The 21,865-nt window shown below is 32.0% G+C and overlaps 1 protein-coding gene across 1 annotated transcript; it reads left to right on the forward strand.

The window, feature by feature from the left end:
• The first annotated feature begins 155 nt into the window (after nucleotides 1–155).
• LOC115877074 (dentin sialophosphoprotein-like) lies at nucleotides 156–11,673 on the forward strand. Its single transcript, XM_030893148.1, has 2 exons — nucleotides 156–230; nucleotides 10,121–11,673. Exons 1-2 carry the CDS (start codon nucleotides 178–180, stop codon nucleotides 11,352–11,354), a joined length of 1,287 nt encoding a protein of 428 aa, XP_030749008.1. The 5' UTR covers nucleotides 156–177; the 3' UTR covers nucleotides 11,355–11,673.
• Nucleotides 11,674–21,865: the final 10,192 nt, after the last annotated feature.

The following is a 21,865-nucleotide window of genomic DNA, read 5'->3' on the forward strand; positions in this document are numbered from 1 at the left end:
CAAACTAAAGCAGTTTTGATATGTTTGGCTTACTTTGTTATAGTGTAATAGAAAAGGAAAGATATATACACGGGATGTGATGTATGAAGGTGGTCACTTAGTCGCTTCATTTTGAGTGTATTTAAACAAATACCTAATAAAAAAAGAGCATTCAAGTTATGGTTTCGAGCCATCACTATGAATACTGTGCTTAAAATATTAGTTTTACTTGTGATAGTTGAATGGGCTTGGTAAGATTTCTAATTTCAATAAATGGTATGCTCAAGGGATCGATTTCGTGTCGAATCAAAATAATTCACCTAAATTTTTAGCCCTTTAACTCAAACGGTGTTCGAGATTTTCAAAAAAAGTGTTTTTTCAATTTTATTTTTATTTTTATAGTAAAATTTAAAATTAATTAATGATGATTTTTTTTAATTCTTAGAAGTCTAAGACATGAAAAAATAATATGATCATGATCCTTAAACGAAAAGCCGATTTTTAGCGGAGGAAAGAAAATTAAAATCTTCATTTTTTAACCTGTTTGAAATATGTCACTAACTAAAAATCGCCAGAAAATGTCTTTTATGCTTCTTTACAGTCAGGAATTTTTTAGATTTTTTTGAGGTGGTGGAACAATATGAAAAAAATTAAAAACTCATTTTTTTTCTAAAATCTTCTGTTTTAACTAACTTTGTATCATGTTTGTTAAACTTGCTACCTTTTTTTTGATAATAGCCCTTTCTCTTTTTAATTAATTGTTTATAAATTTCTCTTAATTAATTATAATATTTAAATATGTCTTTATAATTATTTTATATTTATTTAACAGCAGCGGGTGAGCTACGCAGTGTTGACAGTTTCTTTTCAATTTATCTTTCTAATATTTTTCCCCAAAATACCTGTTTATTTGGTCAGTACGGCAACGCCGCTAACTTCCGTTTTCTGATGTCATTTCTGGATTGTCAAATCTTTGGAGGTCCATTTTGGTCGATGATTGTTCTTTTCGCTCCGATCGCCATATTGGCGTGGCGATCGGGAAGAGATCGTCATTTTTGGTGGAATCCTTGCCTGTAGCCTGTTGGTTCCTGTGGGGATTACCAGCGTAATTATTAGATGTTTGATATTATAAGTTTTTAAAAAAGATTTGCCTGAAGCAAAATGGTATAGATTTGTTTTTTGGTGTGATAATAGCTCTTTCTCTTTTTAATTAATTGTTTATAAATTTCTCTTAATTCATTATAATATTTAAATATGTCTTTATAATTATTTTATATGTATTTAACAGTAGCGGGTAAGCTACGCAGTGTTGACAGTTTCTTTTCAATTTATCTTTCTAATATTTTTCCCCAAAATACCTGTTTATTTGGTCAGTACGGCAACGCCGCTAACTTCCGTTTTCTGATGTCATTTCTGGATTGTCAAATCTTTGGAGGTTCATTTTGGTCGATGATTGTTCTTTTCCCTCCGATCGCCATATTGGTGGAATCCTTGCCTGTTGGTTCCTGTGGGGATTACCAGCGTAATTATTGGATGTTTGATATTATAAGTTTTTAAAAAAGATTTGGGCCTGAAGCAAAATAGTATAAATTTGTTTTTTGGTGTGCCATGTGGCCAGATATGGGGTAAATTCACTTATTCACGTTTTTTACCTTTTCAATTCTGATTCTTAATAATTTTCATTAGATTTGGACAATTTTGGAATGGATCCACTAATTTTGTTAATTAAATTGTCGATGTTAGCTGGATGACTTGTTAGTTACGCTTTACGTTTTTTTATAACCTAAAATCTACAAATATTAATTTAAATATTGTCCACAGGGTTTTGGTTATTTCTTTCTGGTTTTTATTTTTTCTGGTTTTCCTTCCTTGCTTTGATGGGTTTATTTTTTACATTCACGTGCACGTGATCACATCATGGTGTCGAGACATTCGCCCTGTTTTCCAACTCAACAAAGATTTGTGGCCTTGCTGATGCAACTATAGTTCCTGGAGTTCAACCTGTTCAACCGTGGTCAACCTTGCCGTGCTCAACTGCTGTTGTTGGATAAGTTACCCAGGCTTGTATACTTTTATTTTGGGGTACACTATAAAAAGGTATAGATAGTAAAGTCTGATTTAATTTTATTAATTTTTTTTATAAGTAGTTTTCAACATCTGTAATATTTCACTTAATTATAAACTTTTCAATTTAATTATATACTTTAATTACAAATTTAAATAACATTTTAACCTCATTTTCAAAATTTAAACGTATTTCATTGTTTTTTTTTTGGTTGTTATAAAACAAACGTATTTTATAACCAAACATTAATTTTAATTAATATATTTAGATTTAGTAGAGTAGAAACGTATTTGTTTTATTGCATGAATGAGGTTCCATCTTGGCAAACATCTTTTCCTAATAACAGTTTTCTGAATCTTTAATGTTATTTAACTTTTAGGTAGATTCAGTGGCGCTCATTTGAGCACAAACCTTACTCACCCTATAATGCTCTCCAGGCGAACAGCACCGTCGACTAAAATTTTATTTTATTATTACGTTGCGTTACAACTTATATTTTTGTTTAGTTTAAAAAAGTGAGTGGAAAATATATTTTCAATAAAAATAGATCCTTGCCAGAAATGTGTAAAATCGCTTATTTCTGGGGCTTACTCAGCCGGGTCTCACAATGCAAATTCACCTCAAATATCCATTTAGTTGGTCATTGGCAAGCACTCTCTCATTGTACATGAAAATAACAAAACAAACATTTACTGATCTGGATAAAATTGATAGTTAAATAGTAAGACTCACCCGAGGGTACTCCGCCCCCTAGCCACTGATATATTCTATTCAATATATCCCATTCCATATTTTCCATTTAATTCAAATATCATTCGGTTATATATTGGTTAATCATCTTCAACAACTAGCTAGTGTCACCTGAAATAGTATAGGGGCTTCCCCCGGACGCAACTCTGCCGCTAAACAGATTCGCATCCCAATCGAATAAGCTCTAATTGGGGTACCTCACTAGTCTCTCTACCCCAACGCCGCATCGCACAGTGCTTCGTCCCATGGACAAAAATCGAAAAAAAAGTTAAAATTTACTAATATCTGAATATGTAATTTTATACTTATAGCAATGTTCAACCATCCTATATATTATTTTTCATAAACAGCGTTTTTTATTAGCAAATATTTTCACTAAAAATAAATTTTGCGATCATTATCTTATATTAGTAAAAAGAATAACATTCATAGTAGTTCTGTATATGGAGTTAAACGGTATGCACTTAATTGAAAGCCACTATGGATATTGTTAAACAAGGTATGTACTTTAAATTTATTTCTAAACAAGTTCGTTATTGTTTAGTTTTTATTTATTTTTTAAGATGATTCTTAAATGGGTATAAAAATTTTACGTTTTCAAACTTCAAAAAGTCATTAAAAAAAACATATCAAAACATATCGTATTTATTGAATATTTTTGTTGCCATATTCATACACTTTTAATTTTTGTATAGTTCACCTGCGTCCGCTTGCGACGGACTTTATTTTTTAATACTTTTCAGATGGAGTAAAATTGATAAGCAATGCCGATCTGGTTAATACTTGGCTTAATCATAAGGACAAGAACTCAAAATTATTTATATTTCAAAAAATGTGTTCTTTATTAGATATTGATGAACCTTCCAGTCCAATTTTATAACCACTTGTGCCTGAGCTCACTATGTTGGAGCGAAATGTGGCATAAAAAATGTTTCCATCTTTCAATTTATTATAAAACCTCATACCAAAGAAAACGAAAAAATAATATATGGATATGGTCTATTAAAGAGGTAACTATTAACATCCGAACCCCTCATACCAACAAAAAGAACAGTAACAACGCGAAAAAGTAACATATTAGAAAATGATGTACAGAAATATCTTATATGTGAGGATATTTCATCTACCTGTGATTTGGATACTATAAATTTGGAAGGTTCTGTCAGCAATGATTCTTCTGAATCAGAGTAGTTACGATCTATGCATTTTGTTGTCCTAAAGTAAATTTATAGTATCTTAAGTTTTTTTTTAATTAAATATATCATTAATGCTTCTTTTTCATTAAAGAAAAACATTTTTATCTTATATTAGGTTTATATTGTAGGAATCATGTTCTAATGTTATGCGAATTTTTTTTTATCACAGGGATTTATTTAATACTTACACCGTTTTCAGGGATTTATTTAATACTTACACCGTTTTCATATTATAAATAGTATGAAAAAATAAATAAATATAATAATATATAATAATATTATTTCCTTAGATGGAACACAGCTCCAACATTTTTATTATTTATAAGATTTTTTTTTCATAAACCTGGGACTAAGAACATCATCATTTAGTACAATGAGAGTACATTTGTGTCAAATAAACCGAGTTTGAATAAATTGCCTACATTAAAAGAGAAGTTTTGCATTTTTGTCCTCTAGAGCCATATGTTCGAAGCACTGTGCATCGTGTCAATCGAGAAGACAAGGGAGACCCAGGGGGGTGACAGTGAAATAGGAAAATTGGAAACAGTCATTAGTGTCATTCCTGTCATCTCCTGACGACAAGTATGGCCGCCTAGACAAGGACAGCAATGTTTCTCTCTAACTATTGTCTAACTTCACAGTTTAGAATTGACAGATTTCAGAGACAACTTCAGATTTGTTCTAGAACAAATTTCGACGCCATTTTGATTCTCTCCGTTTAGTTTTGTTTTGTAAATTCAATTTGATATTTCGGCAGAAATCTATAAATATAAAGATAATAAAGCATATAAAATATATATTACATGAAAAATCCTGAAGAAAAACACGTTTCTGCAGTACTAGGTATGTCCCATGTATATTAAAAATAGGTAGTAAATAAACACTAGTTCTGTATTTTTTAGATGCGAGAAAATGTTGTTATGTTTGATCGGCGATATTTTTGAAAATGGAAACGATTTACAGCAAGGTAAGATCATTTTTAACTATAGCCAACATTAGCTATCTCCAGTATGTGCGATTTATTGTCAGTAATGCAATAAATCTGACTGATACAATCTGATTGTTATCCGACTAAAAGTCTCTTTTTGCTTCTTTTTGATTTATAAACCAGGTCTCTTTGGGAATAATGGACGCTTTTTTTAACAGTATATTTATATTTTATACCTATTGATATTTTTACATTGTTAACTTTAGTATAAAAAAATTTGTTTTTCTGTTTTCAGGTTTTTGTATAAGGCTCCGGTTTTCATGTCCCTGCCCCCGTTTTCTGTCCCTGATGGCTGTGAATACGTGTATTTATTTACAAATTACTGTAAGTCATGCTTATACCTTACTAATTTACGTTAAAATTGCATATAATTAAGTAATTGCTGTAGAAATCATTCAATTCTTTATTTTATATATATATATATATATATATATATATATATATATATATATATATATATATATATATATATATATATATATATATATATATATATATATATATATATATATATATATATATATATTTATCACGTTGTCTCATATTTCAAAATATATTTCCTTTAGATATGTTTGAATAAAATTTTGTTTTGTTTTATTTATGATAAGAAAGAGTACAAAATACATTTAAACTGAAAGAGGGCCCGCCATTGAATAACCGGAAACGGAAATAAATACGAAGCCATCATGTCAACCTGTCAATTGAAAAATTAGTTCTCCAGACGACAACGAAGGCTTTCGGTGGCGTATCGTGTTTCCACGATTTAACACAGAGTTGACACTTCTTTCTAGTTAATTATTTTATGGGGAGACCTCAAACTCTCAAGACCAACCTCGAAGAAAAGACGTCACCAGAGGTTTTCTTCCGGTCAAACGACCCGTTGCCTTACAGTACTTGCAACGCTTATAGTCAAAAGACTCTCAACCCCCAAATATCAGCTCTATGACAAAACACAACATAACAGCCTGCCGGCCTATCAACAACTAACTCGCCTCAGGCAAGCTAAGCCTCCTCTTACATCACAATTTTACTGGATCGTAAATATTTACATTACTTGCCAATGAATCATACTATTTTCTCTAATCGACTTTAAAATAGAGTGTTTTAGCATTACTAGATAAATAAATAGAGAGTTTCCGAAGGAATGCATATTCTTTATTAGAATAGTGAATAAATAAAAGCATTATTATGACGAACTTATTTTCCAAGTTTTACAAATGAACATAAAGATTATTATAAAAAATGAGTCCGAGAAGATTTTAGAAAAAAAAATGGGTTTTTAATTTTTATTTTTTTTAAAGGGGTTTTTATCTTTTCGTTTATTTCCCAGACTTCCCAGCCATTGAACGTATTTTTTATATTCCTTTTGGTAAATGTGGATGCACGTATTTTGATTAATTCTATAAAAAAAAACTATTAAAGATTTAAGCATTTATTTCAAAGATTTATCTCGTTTTAGAGCTTGAAAAGTTTGATGATTTCAACGGACAGATTTTTATAGAGTTACGAAGTCGTTCAAAACTCAAACAGCTTAAACTATAACACTGACGTCTACTAAAAACAAATAAAAAGTTCTTTAGATTTTAAGTAGAGTTACTTCTTTATTTAAAAAAGAATGTAATAAATTATTTGGTTCTTTTAGGAATAGAAATTTAAATTAAATAAATAAAAACGAGTTAAGGGGTGGTCCACACGTGACGTTTTGCTTGCGCAGACAAAACGTTGCAGGTAAAACGTACCGACCAAGTTGTGTCCACATTACAACGACTGGTTGAGTTTTCTGTATTCTGTCATAGCATCGTGAAGGAAATACTGTTGTGAGTTTTTGCTATTTGTTTAAAAAAAATTTATAACCTAACCTAACCTACCCTAACTTTAAAACACCCTGTGCAATAATTTCTTGAGAAAATATTGCTAAAACATTATTTTTCGGTCAGAACCATGTTTCCTTTTTGATTTTGATTTTTGGATCCTGTTAATACATCATATTGAAAAATATTATCAAAAAGTAATAAATTGCAAATTGTTGGTAGCATCACAGATTAGGTATACTATATGTGTACAGATAAAAATCTTATCCCTAATTCGTGGTACGAAAATTGTTTTTTATGACGATGAGCAAACGAGTAAAATTTCCTGTGCGCAAAAATAAACTCGCGTAAAATAACAATAAACAGCGTAATAGAGAGATATCGCTCAACCGAATAGCGTGCATGGACGTTAATAAGGCCAGGTGTTATTTCTTTTACGTGAGGTGGTATTAACTCTCTTCATTTATAGATATCGGATCGGAAAGAATTCTGTTCGCGTCGCGTCCGCTATTTAAACTTAATCTAACTTTGAATTTAAAACTTTGAAATTGTTTTGTTTGCTAGGTATTTTAAAACTAAAGGGCTAAAGTGCTTATTTCCAGTGCTTCATTGTTCAACGTCTGCCAGTGGGTTTAGGGCAACAACCACCAAATTTTCTTAGAAGGGCTAAGTCGTCATCTGCTGTAAACCAAGCCTCTTTATAGGTTCTTTAATATTGGAAGAGGTGGAATCCATATTTTGGGCCATATTTATTTAATTAAAACTAATCCCAGCTACTTAAATATCAAATTACTTAATAAAACTAAAGTAATAATTCAAAACAATTCAAACATAACCTAAAATAAAAGATCTCGCCGCTCGCCGGCCGGCTCCGGTTGTCAAATGCACCGCACATGCCCATTTAAGCAATTTTTAAACGTTATTTAGAAATAGCGCTTGGTCTACTTAATCCGCAAACTACGTCAGGCGGTAATGTTATTAGCGGGTGTTGCGTTAAAAATTGACTCGCGCATATCGTAACCGTGATAAGTTACGCGTAATTACTGCATGACGCTATTCGGCTTTCCGATATCTTTCTAATAACTGTGCCGGTCAGGCGCTGTGCACAATTTTAGAGGCCATAAGTGGGCGTGCTATGTGCGCAAACTAGTAACCTAACTAGTGCCCGATTCCGAAAATTGGAACCACGAAAAACTATAAAGAAAAAACAAAGTTTATAATCTGTATGATCTGTGGTAGCATTTTCATTTCGCTCTTAAACATTAACCAAGGCATTTGTTGATATGAGACAAAAAACAAAATGCTCAGGAAACATGATTCTGACAGAAAAATAATATTTTAGAAAAGTTTGCTGACGAAATAATTGCACAGGTTATTTCTTCTGTGAGAAAAGCTTGCAATTCACTATTAAAAAGATGCTACATACTCAAAACAGTGGCGGATTTTTTGACCATTTGCTAAAATAACTTAAAGTGTATGTAGTCATACTAGTTTTTTAAGTAAGTAGTTTTTTAATTTATTTAATACTAGCGTGTACCCGCGACTTCGTTCGACTCGAATTAATCATTTGTAATGGTGATGATAAAGCAAAGCAAGAATTTCCATTAACATACAAACTGGATAAAATTTTCTCACATTTATGAAATTATATAGAAAACTTGGTAATATTTGAGGGGTAGTTTCATCTCGTTGGAATTTGATTTTCGAAAAATCCGTTTGCCAAAAATAAGCTTTTTACGTCAAGCACTTTAAGCGTGGTTAATCAATTACCCAACTTTTTGGAACACCCTGTATGATTTTTAAAAAAAATCAAAATATGTAAAAAAATAAAATAAATTATGCGTGTCCAAGCGTTTTCCCGAAAGACTAACCGTTTTTTAAATAACAAATATTGTAATATTTGAGTGGCGTTTTCAACCTCTTGGAAAACCGAACCAAACCAAACCCCACAGTCAATCCGTTTACCAAAAATCAGCTTTAAACGTCAAGCAGTTTAAGCAGAATCGTGATTACTAAATGGTCATATTTTATAAACACCCTGTATGAATTTTTAAAAAATCTTAAAATATGTAAAAAAAAACAAAATAAAATATACGTGCTTACGCGTTTTTTCGGAAACTTGGCCGTTTTTTAAATAAAAAAATATTGTTATATTTGAGGGGTGGTTTCACCCCCTTGGAACCGGAATTTCGAAAAATCCTTTTTTATCGAACCTCTACATCCTAGAATCAACCTGTATGCCAAAATTGAGCTTCTTACGTTGAGTGGTTTGAGCAAGATCGTGATTAATCAGTGAGTCAGTCACTTAAGGATTTTATATATTCGTATAGATAAATTTTATAGAACCGTTTAGTAAAATATTTTGTCTTTTTATAAGTTACAAACATAATAAAATAAGAATACCATACCAACTAAGTGAAATTAGTCAAAAACAGAAAACAATTGGCTGTAACTCAGTAATTTTTCGAAAAAAAAACAACATATTATATCGCTGGAAAGCTTTAAAAATTACGCTTTTTATGAAGCCATAGCCAACTATAGCATTTAAAAAAACATATTTTTGTGTCATATGTCAAATATGACAGATATTAGAAAAAAAACAGAGAACACAATCTCATTAAGGCTGTGTTTATCTACAACTTTTATCTGAAAACTTTTTGTCTAAAATAGATTATGATGGAATTAGGGAGCATTTTGAAAATAGCCGAAAATTGTTTTTTTTTAAATGTCTAATAGGCCATAAACTCTTACAAAAATCTGAGAGGCGCATATTTTTGACCTCACGAAACTGCAATTTTTTCCTCATTTAATAACAGTGACATTAGGCAAATCAAAAACAATATTTCATAGGTCTGTTGACTGGGACCAAAAGCAAAGGCGAGATTTAGATGTAAAAATTACAAAAAAATATGTGTGCAAGTGTCTTAAAAAGCGAATATCTCCTAAAAAAATGATGCTACTGAGATGAACCAAAAAATAAACTATCCAGAAAAGATACACCTAGATGATAAAACGATCTTCAAATTCTTTGTTTTTTATTATATTCCACAGGGTGTTCCAAACTTTTAGCAAAATAACAACATTTTGTGTTCCCTCGAATAATTGACAGTTGGGAACTTTCATTTGTAATTTAGAAAGAGATACAAAAAAGTCAAGTAATTAAGCTACAAATTGCTTAAAGGTTTATCAAAATCGGTCCACTAGAACACTATATATAAAACTTTAAAATACATCAAAATTTTAAGGTGCCCGTTTTTCGTACCGGTGAATGTAGATTCTCTAAACTGGAATTATAAATTTTCTTTTTTTTACAAAAGTTTTTTTGTTACAGCGGTATTCCATTACAAACATCAGATAAAACTGCGAGCAATGTAAAAAGCCCGAGAACTTTACCAAACAACAATCTAACTTCTGATGAAGTATGGGATTATATGTTTGAAAAGGGTTACGTTGTGGTACTGCCTCTTACTCAGAACGAAGACAAATCGGAAGTACTTAATGATGAATCTCAACTTTCAAATTCCTCAGACACAGACCAAAACAGAAATATTTTAACTAAAGTCAAAAATTCCAAAGATGCACTTAAATATCTAACTATAAGGGGTTATGCTGAAGTAATTCCTCTTGCTGAAAATGAAAATAAATCAGATGCAGATAAATATGCTTCAAACACCAGTCAAAGCAGAAGTTTTCTAACTAAAACCAATTTAACTTCTGACAAATCGGAAGTACTTGATGATGAATCTCAGCTTTCAAATTCCTCAGACACAGACCAAAACAGAAGTTTTATGACTAAAATCAAGAGTTCCAAAGATGCACTTAAATATCTAACTAGAAGGGGCTATGCTGAAGTAGTTTCTCTTGCTGAAAACGAAGACAAATCAGATGCAGATAAAAATGCTTCAAACACAAGTCAAAGCAGAAGTTCTCTAACTAAAACCAATTTAACTTCTGACAAATCGGAAGTACTTGATGATGAATCTCAACTTTCAAATTCCTCAGACACAGACCAAAACAGAAGTGTTTTAACTAAAATCAAGAGTTCCAAAGATGCACTTAAATATCTAACTAGAAGGGGCTATGCTGAAGTAATTCCTCTTGCTGAAAATGAAGATAAATCAGATGCAGATAAAAATGCTTCAAACGCCAGTCAAAGCAGAAGTTCTCTAACTAAAACCAATTTAACTTCTGACAAATCGGAAGTACTTGATGATGAATCTCAACTTTCAAATTCCTCAGACACAGGCCAAACCAGAAGTGTTTTAACTAAAATCAAGAGTTCCAAAGATGCACTTAAATATCTAACTAGAAGAGGTTATGCTGAAGTTATTTCTCTTGCTGAAAACGAAGACAAATCAGATGCAGATAAAAATGCTTCAAACACAAGTCAAAGCAGAAGTTCTCTAACTGAAACCCATTTAACTTCTGACAAATCGGAAGTACTTGATGATGAATCTCAACTTTCAAATTCCTCAGACACAGGCCAAACCAGAAGTGTTTTAACTAAAATCAAGAGTTCCAAAGATGCACTTAAATATCTAACTAGAAGGGTTATGCTGAAGTAATTTCTCTTGCTGAAAATGAAGACAAATCAGATGCAGATAAAAATGCTTCAAACACAAGTCAAAGCAGAAGTTCTCTAACTGAAACCCATTTAACTTCTGACAAATCGGAAGTACTTGATGATGAATCTCAACTTTCAAATTCCTCAGACACAGGCCAAACCAGAAGTGTTTTAACTAAAATCAAGAGTTCCAAAGATGCACTTAAATATCTAACTAGAAGAGGTTATGCTGAAGTTATTTCTCTTGCTGAAAACGAAGACAAATCAGATGCAGATAAAAATGCTTCAAACACAAGTCAAAGCAGAAGTTCTCTAACTGAAAACCCATTTAACTTCTGACAAATCGGAAGTACTTGATGATGAATCTCAACTTTCAAATTCCTCAGACACAGGCCAAACCAGAAGTGTTTTAACTAAAATCAAGAGTTCCAAAGATGCACTTAAATATCTAACTAGAAGAGGTTATGCTGAAGTTATTTCTCTTGCTGAAAACAAAGACAAATCAGATGCAGATAAAAATGCTTCAAACACAAGTCAAAGCAGAAGTTCTCTAACTGAAACCCATTTAACTTCTGACAAATCGGAAGTACTTGATGAATCTCAACTTTCAAATTCCTCAGACACAGACCAAAACAGAAGTGTTTTAACTAAAGTAAAGAGTTCCAAAGATGCACTTAAATATCTAACTAGAAGAGGTTATGCTGAAGTTATTTCTCTTGCTGAAAACGAAGACAAATCAGATGGAGATGAAAATGCTTCAAGCACCAGTCAAAATAAAAGTCTTACCACTAGAGATGTCCAAGAAAATGCCGAAAAGGAGAAAGCAATCAAAGCCATCCTTGCAAAACGCTTCAATAAGACATTAGAAGGTTCCAATAGTGAAACCCCTAATCCTTCAAACTTCAATATAACTGCTGAAGATATATTTAACTATTTGAAAAAAACGGGTAAGGTTAAGGCACTGCCTCTTGCTGAAGTCCAAGACAAACTAGAAACAGATAAGGATACTTCAAACGCCAGTCAAAATAAAAGTCTTACCACCAGAGATGTCAAAGAAAACGCTGAAAAGGAGAAAGCCATCAAAGCCATCCTAGCAAAACGCTTCAATAAAACATTAGAAGGTTCCAACAGTGAAACCCCTAATCCTTCAAACTTCAATATAACTGCTGAAGATATATTTAACTATTTGAAAAAAACGGGTAAGGTTAAAGCACTGCCTCTTGCTGAGGGCCAAGAAAAACTAGAAGCAGATAAAAATACTTCAAACATCAATCAAAATAAAAGTCTTACCACCAGAGCTGTCAAAGAAAACCCTGAAAAGGAGAAAGCCATCAAAGCCATCCTAGCAAAACGCTTCAATAAAACATTAGAAGGTTCCAACAGTGAAACCCCTAATCCTTCAAACTTCAATATAACTGCTGAAGATATATTTAACTATTTGAAAAAAACGGGTAAGGTTAAAGCACTGCCTCTTGCTGAGGTCCAAGACAAACTAGAAACAGATAAGGATACTTCAAACACCAGTCAAAATAAAAGTCTTACCACCAGAGATGTCAAAGAAAACGCTGAAAAGGAGAAAGCCATCAAAGCCATCCTAGCAAAACGCTTCAATAAAACATTAGAAGGTTCCAACAGTGAAACCCCTAATCCTTCAAACTTCAATATAACTGCTGAAGATATATTTAATTATTTGAAAAAAACGGGTAAGGTTAAAGCACTGCCTCTTGCTGAGGGCCAAAACAAACTAGAAGCAAATAAAAATACTTCAAACACCAGTCAAAATAAAAGTCTTACCACCAGAGATGTCAAAGAAAACCCTGAAAAGGAGAAAGCCATCAAAGCCATCCTAGCAAAACGCTTCAATAAAACATTAGAAGGTTCCAACAGTGAAACCCCTAATCCTTCAAACTTCAATATAACTGCTGAAGATATATTTAACTATTTGAAAAAAACGGGTAAGGTTAAAGCACTGCCTCTTGCTGAGGGCCAAAACAAACTAGAAGCAAATAAAAATACTTCAAACACCAGTCAAAATAAAAGTCTTACCACCAGAGATGTCAAAGGAAACGCTGAAAAGGAGAAAGTCATCAAAGCCATCCTAGCGAAACGCTTCAATAAAACATTAGAAGGTTCCAACAGTGAAACCTCTAGTCCTTCCAAATTCAACATAACTTCTGAAGATATGCTTAAATATCTCATGGAAATGGCTAAGATTAAAGTACTGCCTGTTGCTGGGGGAGTAGACAAATTAAAAACAGGCAAGCCAAAAACAATTAATTACAGAAGTTTTGTAACTAACGCCAACATAACTTCTAAAGTTGCACTTAAATATCTTACTAAAAGGAGTTATGCTGAAGTACTATCTCTTGCTGAGGACGAAGATAAATTAGAGGCAGATAAAAATGCTTCAAACGCCAGTCAAAATAAAAATCTAACTTCCAGAGATGTCAAAGAAAACGAAATATTAATACACTGTAAATTGTGCAACACTGTACACTCAAAAAACGATGAATGCTCGAAAAACAAACGTAGAATCGTTATTATTGGTGAACCCGGAGACAATTCAGTGTTCGAAAACACGGCCAACTCGACGATTTTGAGGGAAATGATTAGGTTGAAAACTGACAAGAACTTGCAATTTCGCGAGGCGGTTTATGAGAGCGAGAACAACGATTTAAACAGCACTGAAGAGGGAAATCTACAAGTGAGAGTTGTTAGAGGTACTCCAGTTAAGGAAAACAAGACAGCGAATAATGCTCACCAACATAACGCGACCTCGGGGACTAACGTAAACTCAACTTTAGTCAAACCAAAGACAAGTAAAGTTAAAACTCGCAGTATCGAGTATATATTTGTTAGCCGGAAAATACCTAACAAATCAAAAAACTCTTCTGATAATATTTGGCATCGATTTAAAAATGAAGTGTCCAACGATGTAAACCTGGACAACAATGAAACGCTAGTAAATGTCACTGAAAACGATTCGACTAAGAGATTTTCCAGAGATGTAACAGGATTCAATTCAACTATTGAAAGTGGAGGTAATTCTACAGTGTCCAGAAATCGAAGAGATATAATGGAGCATGATCATTTTAAAATCAATGTGAACTGTGAATCGTGTCAAAATTCAAATGAAGTTAATAAAGGAAGTGATAGTGATCACATTCACGCTGAACCATTGTTTGCAGTGCCAGACATCAATATGACCATGTGTAAGTAGCAAAAACCATCCCTCATCTAAAACCTTAAAATACAGGGTGGTCCGAATTGTATTCCGGAAACTTCGGTAGCATATTCTGCACATTAAAATAAGTAAAAAAGTTTGTATAAATGTATATCCTAAAATGCTTAGTTTTGGAGATACAGGGTGTAGAAATTTCATTTTTATTTCGATTTTTTGCAAATAAATTCTGAAGTAACGTCAATATTTGGATGAAAATTAGTGTCTGAGTGTTTTTTGACATGAGAAATTTGATTTTGATGTCAATATGACTTTTATATGTAGGGGGCGCCACTTACATGTGCTTTAACTGTTTTGAAAAATCATCATTGACATAAATTAAACATGTTGACTAAATAGTTATTAGACTGAAATCATGAATTTGAAATGTTTTTGTGTCAAAAGTTCTATAGACACTGTTTTATCATTATTTTTTTTTTATTTCGCAGAAAAATTTATGATTAATTTAAAAAAATAAAAATTTCTCAGATTTATTTTTTCAGTCAAATAACTATCTACTCAACGTGTTTATTTTTTTGTCAATAATGACATGTATTGACCATTTAAATTCTAAATATCTTGAGAACGGTTGCTCGTAGCGATTTTTACCAAAAGGCATTTTTTACGTAAAAAGTCACGGAGATGTATATTTTTTCTCTCAGTAGTTTTATACAGATACGGACGAAAAGTTATTACTCTTCAAAATAGTTCAAACACATGTAGGTGACGCCACCTACAAATCGGAGTCATATTATCAGTACATGTATATTATTTCGTATATTTTATATAGTTTCATAGTTGTCGATTTTCGAAAGAAATCAGTACATTTATTTTATTTCGTATATTTTTCATTTTATTGATTTTATGGAAAGCACTGTTCATTAAAATGTTGTATCCTATGTTATAGGGCTTGTTTCTCTCTACAATTTCCTGTCTCACAATGTACCGTTTGTGTCCGGGAAGGGTTCATAGTTTCATAGTTGTCGATTTTCGAAAGAAATCAGTACATTTATTTTATTTCCTATATTTTTCATTTTATTGATTTTATGGAAAGCACTGTTCATTAAAATGTTGTATCCTATGTTATAGGGCTTGTTTCGCTCTACAATTTCCTGTCTCACAATGTACCTTTTGTGTCCGGGAAGGGATCATAGTTTCATAGTTGTCGATTTTTGAAAGAAATCAGTACATGTATATTATTTCGTATATTTTTCATTTTATTGATTATATGGAAAGCAATGTTCATTAAATTTGTTGTATACGATGTTATAGGGCTTGTTTCTCTCTACAATTTCCTGTCTCACAATGTACCGTTTGTGTCCAGAAAGGGTTCATAGTTTCATAGATGTCGATTTTCGAAAGAAATCAGTACATGTATATTATTTCGTATATTTTTCATTTTATTGATTATATGGAAAGCACTGTTCATTATTATTTCGTATATTTTTCATTTTATTGATTATATGGAAAGCACTGTTCATTAAAATGTTGTATCCTATGTTATAGGGCTTGTTGCTCTCTACAATTTTCTGTCTCACAACGTACCGTTTGTGTCCAGGAAGGGTTCATAGTTTCATAGATGTCGATTTTCGAAAGAAATCAGTACATGTATATTATTTCGTATATTTTTCATTTTATTGATTATATGGAAAGCACTGTTCATTAAAATGTTGTATCCTATATTATAGGGCTTGTTTCTCTCTACAATTTCCGTTTGTGTCCAGGAAGGGTTCATAGTTTCATAGATGTCGATTTTCGAAAGAAATCAGTAATCATTGGTAGTCATATTGACATCAAAATCAAATTTCTCATGTCAAAAAACCAGACACCAATTTTCATTCAAATATTGACGTTACTTCAGAAATTATTCGGAAACTCGTGGCATTACCAAACCTCACTTCTACACCCTGTATCTCCGAAATTAAACATTTTAGGACATACATTTATACGAACTTTTTTACTTTTTTTATCTGCAGAATATGCTGCCGAAGTTTCCGGAATATAGTTTGGACCACCCTGTATAAAAAATACCAATCGTCTCGTAATGCACTTAATAACTATACAAAAATTTGTTACTTTGAATGTGGCAGACAATGATTCAGTATTAAAATTAAAAGAATTTCGGACTTCCATTGTCTTTATTTATTTTGCTGACACAACGTTTCACAGAGAATTGATTATACAGGGTGTCGCAGAAATAAGTGCAAGTATTTTAACTGGTAGTATAGTTCAACCCCAGAAACACGCCTATGAGTTTTTTTTTCGCAAAAATTTTTTTTTTGAAAATTCGAAATTTTTTGGAATTTTTTTTAGTTTTTAGTTAAAAAGCATAGTTTCTTGATATGTAATATGGCAACATAGGTAGTAGATTAAATTTACAAGAAAGAAAATCCATAAAAGATTCAGTGGTTCTCAAAATTTGAGCAAAAAATATTTTTTTTTTTGGAAATTTTCAAAGTAAAATAACTCCGTTATTTTGGATTTATTTGAAAAACGGCAAAGAGAAAATATGTATCTTTTATCGAGATCTACCACCCCTTAAAATGCTTGCACTTATTTCTAGGATACCCTGTATAGCAATGACTTGGATTTACATGAAATCTCACAACTTTCTGTAGTGATAGAACATCATATTATGTAATTTCTGTTGTTTTATCAGTGTACTGCACTTGTGCTATCGCCAAACCATCGGCCAGAGACGTAGAAAAAGAAGAATTGATATTAAGAGAGAATTTATTGAAACTCCCAACAGATCAGTACAATAAAGAACTTTGCCTTGGAGTATGCATGGATTCATCAAGACACTTAGTGAACACACACGTAAACCTATATTGTAGTCACTCCATCAATGAGGTCAGTATTTTTATAATGATTATTGTTTGTTCTTAATAATTAATAATATGCAGGAAAATTCATGCATTTTGAAAAATTAATTTTATTTTTTCCTGTCGTTACTTTTCAGAAAAGCAAAAAACTAATTGCACATTCTCATAGCCACTTTCTAAGGGCTATCTGATAGTATTTTTAGATTTTCAAATTAGCTGATAATTTGTGAGATACAGAGGCCAACTTAATTTTTTTAAATAGGGACCTGCATTTTTTATTTCAGATTTTGAAAGAACTCGGTCTCTTGAGTACAATGGTATGCCACACTTTATACTTTTTTTTTGTTTTGTGTGCCTTAAGAACAAAAAAACTATTTAATTATTATTTAAAATAATTTCAAGCCCGACTCTGTTTTTTTTTATTACTTATTTAATCTGATTAAAGATCGCGCACACTATACCTACACGGACCAGTACGGACCAGCACAGCACAAACCTGCATCCTGCATGACATCGCACACTTTACCGCCACAGACTAGCAACATAAGCGAGAGTTTCGAAAAAAGTACAGTTGTCAAGGCTCAACTACTAGAGCGTGCAACATAGAAGTATTGAAAATGAGTAGTTCAGAGGAAGAAATTATTATTTTAGCCATGTTGTGTGAAGAAGAGGAGGAAGAGAAGGAAGCTAAGAAAAAAAGAAGATTTTGGGTTCACCCTATAAATCAAAAGAGAAAGCAATATGGCGAATTTCATTATTTGTTTCCTGAATTAAAAAGATTCGAAGAAAAGTTTTTCCAATATTTTCGAATGTCACAAATCAAATTTAATTATTTTTTTTTGCTATCGACTCCCATATTGCATCTTTTCTTTCTTGGTCTCTATATATAAAATGCTTGGCTCGTATCGCACAGCTCTGAATACTTTTGTACCAGTAAAATAAGCTTTTTTTCATTCATATTTAAAACGATTTAAAGGTTCGAACAAAAATAAACGAAATCTAACCTACATCATGCAACTTGAGCCAGCTAGCGTACTCGAAATACTGACAAACCCTTCAATATTTGCATGTTTGTGGAGGTGTGCTGGTTCGCCGGTGCGCACATTAGGTCGGACCAGCACGACCAGGCATAAATATTGCCGGTCATATTTGTCCCTGACCGACACGACCTGTTTTGACGGTCGTGGCTTGTGGCGGTACGTGCTGGTACTGGTCTAGTGTGCTCTACTCTATTAAATAACACGGTCACCTTCACCGGTAGATTTTACTGGTCTGGTCCGTGCCGGTCCGTGCAGGTATAGTGTGCGCGATCTTTTATATTCATCGCAACAATATTGATCAGCGCTAATTAACATTGAATAAGGAAAATCCAGTCAATTGAAAGATTCAAATAAATTATATCCAGGTCAGCAATTTAAAGATATTATTTTTAACTTTTTTTATTGTGAATTTGAATGTGCGATATAATTATATGGCGTAATATTCATCGTAGTTATTATAAAGAAATCAACTTCTACAAACTATTTTCTAATGCTCTAAATGTTCGAAAGAGTTACCACCTTCCCTACACAAATTTATTTTTTATTCAATTTTATTTATAGCTCTTTGAACTTTCTTCTTATACTTCCGAAAGCATTTTGTCCTCCTTATTGTAAATGTTGAGATGTATTGAATTGTATATTATTTTTTATTATTTTAATGTTTACCCCACGTCATTGTTAAGTTTGAAAGCTTATCAATATTGTAACAATGAATAGATTAAATATTAAAAAAAAACAGAGCCGGACTTGAAATTAGTTTAAATAAATTGTGTTCAAATGTCCGAAACAGAAAAAAATATTAAGTGTGGCATATCATTGTACTCAGGAGACTGAGTTCTTTCAAAATCTGAAATAAAAAATGCAGGTCCGTATTTAAAAAAATTAAGTTGGCCTCAGTATCTCACAAATTATCAGCTAATTTGAAAATCTAAAAATACTATCAGATAGCCCTTATAAAGTGGCTATGAGAATGTGCAATTATTTTTTTGGATTTTCTTGAAAGTAACGACAGGAAAAAATAAAATTAATTTTCAAAAAAATCCCTTTTTTCCAAAAAACTCAGCAATCCTTGAAATTTTTAAAACTTTTTTAATGGCATCTTGGTGAACATCCCAAAACGCAACTTTCCTCCAATTTAACCATGTTCGTATCTATTACGGTTACCGAGATGTCAATGCTCGTTCCTCGAATTTGTAGCACCCTGTATACCTAATTTTAACCGTTTTTGAGAAAAAAAAAATATTTAAAATTTTTGGAGGAAAAAAATTGTCTGTCAAAAAAATTTGTATAGCCTAAACGTCAAATTTAGTGATTTGCACAGCCACTGTGACAAAGAGAAAACATATGCCTATCTATTTAAAAGATTAAATTGTTTGAATGTCATATACTATTGGCCGTAGCTGTCACGGAATTGAGAGATTAAAACATTTTCATAAATCATTTTTGTCTCGGACACCCTGTACATTCACCCACTGGAAAAATAAGTACAAAAAAAATCACTATCTCCTGAGCTATCTTAAACGTTTCGACATATTTTAGTCTAAAAACTTGTTTTACTTTAAAATGACCCCCTCCCCCCTTAATTACCTGACGTATTTAATGACCCCCCCCTCCAACAAAAACTGTTGCTAATTATGACGCGCTTTTTTTTTGGTCGTTATAGAAAACAGTTCCTCACAAAATCGAGAACATCGAGAGCCGTTGGGAGTGGATTTTTTGCCAGATCTTCGGCGAACCGGACCAATCACAGCTGAGAGCGTTTTTGTCCTGGATGAACCTGGCAATTCTGGACGTTATGATGTGCGTCACGATAATTGGATTGGCGGGGATGTATCTGATTTATTTCGTTTTTTGGAAGGGTAATAAACCGCCATCGAACTACAAAAAAACGACTTTTTCGGTTAAATGAACGAAATACAAAGTTTTTTTAGTCTTAAGTAGCTATAGTAAAAGATGTTAAAATACGTAGATGATGAAATTTTTGGGACAATTTTTTAGATAAGTTTTGAGAGAAAAGGTTGTTAAAACTTCTAGTTGATAAAGCAAATATTTTCTAAAACACACGGTTATTCGTTTTTAAAAATAAATTCGATTATTATTTAGAAATAAGTCCATCATCAAAGACATCATATATTTTGATCCGCTTAATCAATTATATTATAAGACTATACAGGGTGATCCGAACTGTATTCCGGAAACTTCGGCAACATATTCTGCAGATAAAAATAAGTAAAAAAGTTCGTATAAATGTATGTCATAAAATGCTTGGAGATACAGGGTGTAGAAGTTTCATTTTTATTTCGATTTTTTTCAAATAATTTATGATGTAACATCAATATTTGGATGAAAATTGGTGTCTGGGAGTTTTTTGACATGAGAAATTTGATTTTGATGTCAATATGGCTGCTACTAGTATAGGGCGCCACCTACATATTTTTTAACTGGTTTGAAGAGTAATAACTTTTCGTCTGTACCTGTATAAACCTACTGAGTAAAAAAATATACATTTACGACGTTTTTTACGTGAAAAAGGTCACTTGGTAAAAACCGTTACGAGTAATGGTTTTCGAGATATTTGGAATAGAAATTATCAATACCTGTCATCATTGACATAAATTAAACATGTTGACTATATAGTTATTAGACTCAAATCATAAATTTGAAATGTTTATGTGCCAAATGTTCAACAGAAACTGTTTTATCATCAGTTTTATTTCCCAAATTTATTATTTCAGTGAAATAACTATCTAACTCAACGTGTTTATTTTTCGTCAATAATGACATGTATTTACTATTTCAAATCTAAATAGCTTAAGAAGGGTTGTTCGTAGCGATTTTTACAAAGAGATATTTTTTACGTAAAAAATCACAGAGATGTATATTTTTTCGCTCGGTAGTTTTATACAGGTACGAACAAAAAGTTATTACGCTTCAAAACAGTTAAAACAGACGTAGGTAGCGCCCTCTACTAGTAGGAGCCATATTGACATCAAAATCAAATTTCTCATGTCAAAAAGCTCCCAGACACCAATTTCCATCCAAATATTGACGTTATTTCAGAAATTATTTAGAAAAAATCGAAATAAAAATGAAACTTCTACACCCTGTATCTTTGAAACTAAGCATTTTAGGACATACATTTATACGAACTTTTTTATTTCTTTACAATTCGGACCACCCTGTATATTATAAAATTATCTGGTAAATATTATCAATAGTCATTTCCAAGCTAATTCGACACCGTTTTTTTTCTCTATCGTACGGTAAGTGTTTAACCTGTAAATTTCAATTTCTCCAAGCTAGTATCGCATTTACACAATGAGTGGAAAGTAAAGCCAAAGGAGAGAAAAAGTAATATCAATTTTGCATAAGTCTATCCTTTTGGTTCAACAGGATTTTCGTGCGCACGTGCCGAATAAAACCATCT

This window comes from Sitophilus oryzae, unplaced genomic scaffold (genome assembly GCF_002938485.1).
Source record: "Sitophilus oryzae breed Bouriz unplaced genomic scaffold, Soryzae_2.0 scaffold_1442_pilon_pilon, whole genome shotgun sequence".
Classification (NCBI taxonomy): Eukaryota; Metazoa; Arthropoda; class Insecta; order Coleoptera; family Curculionidae; genus Sitophilus; species Sitophilus oryzae.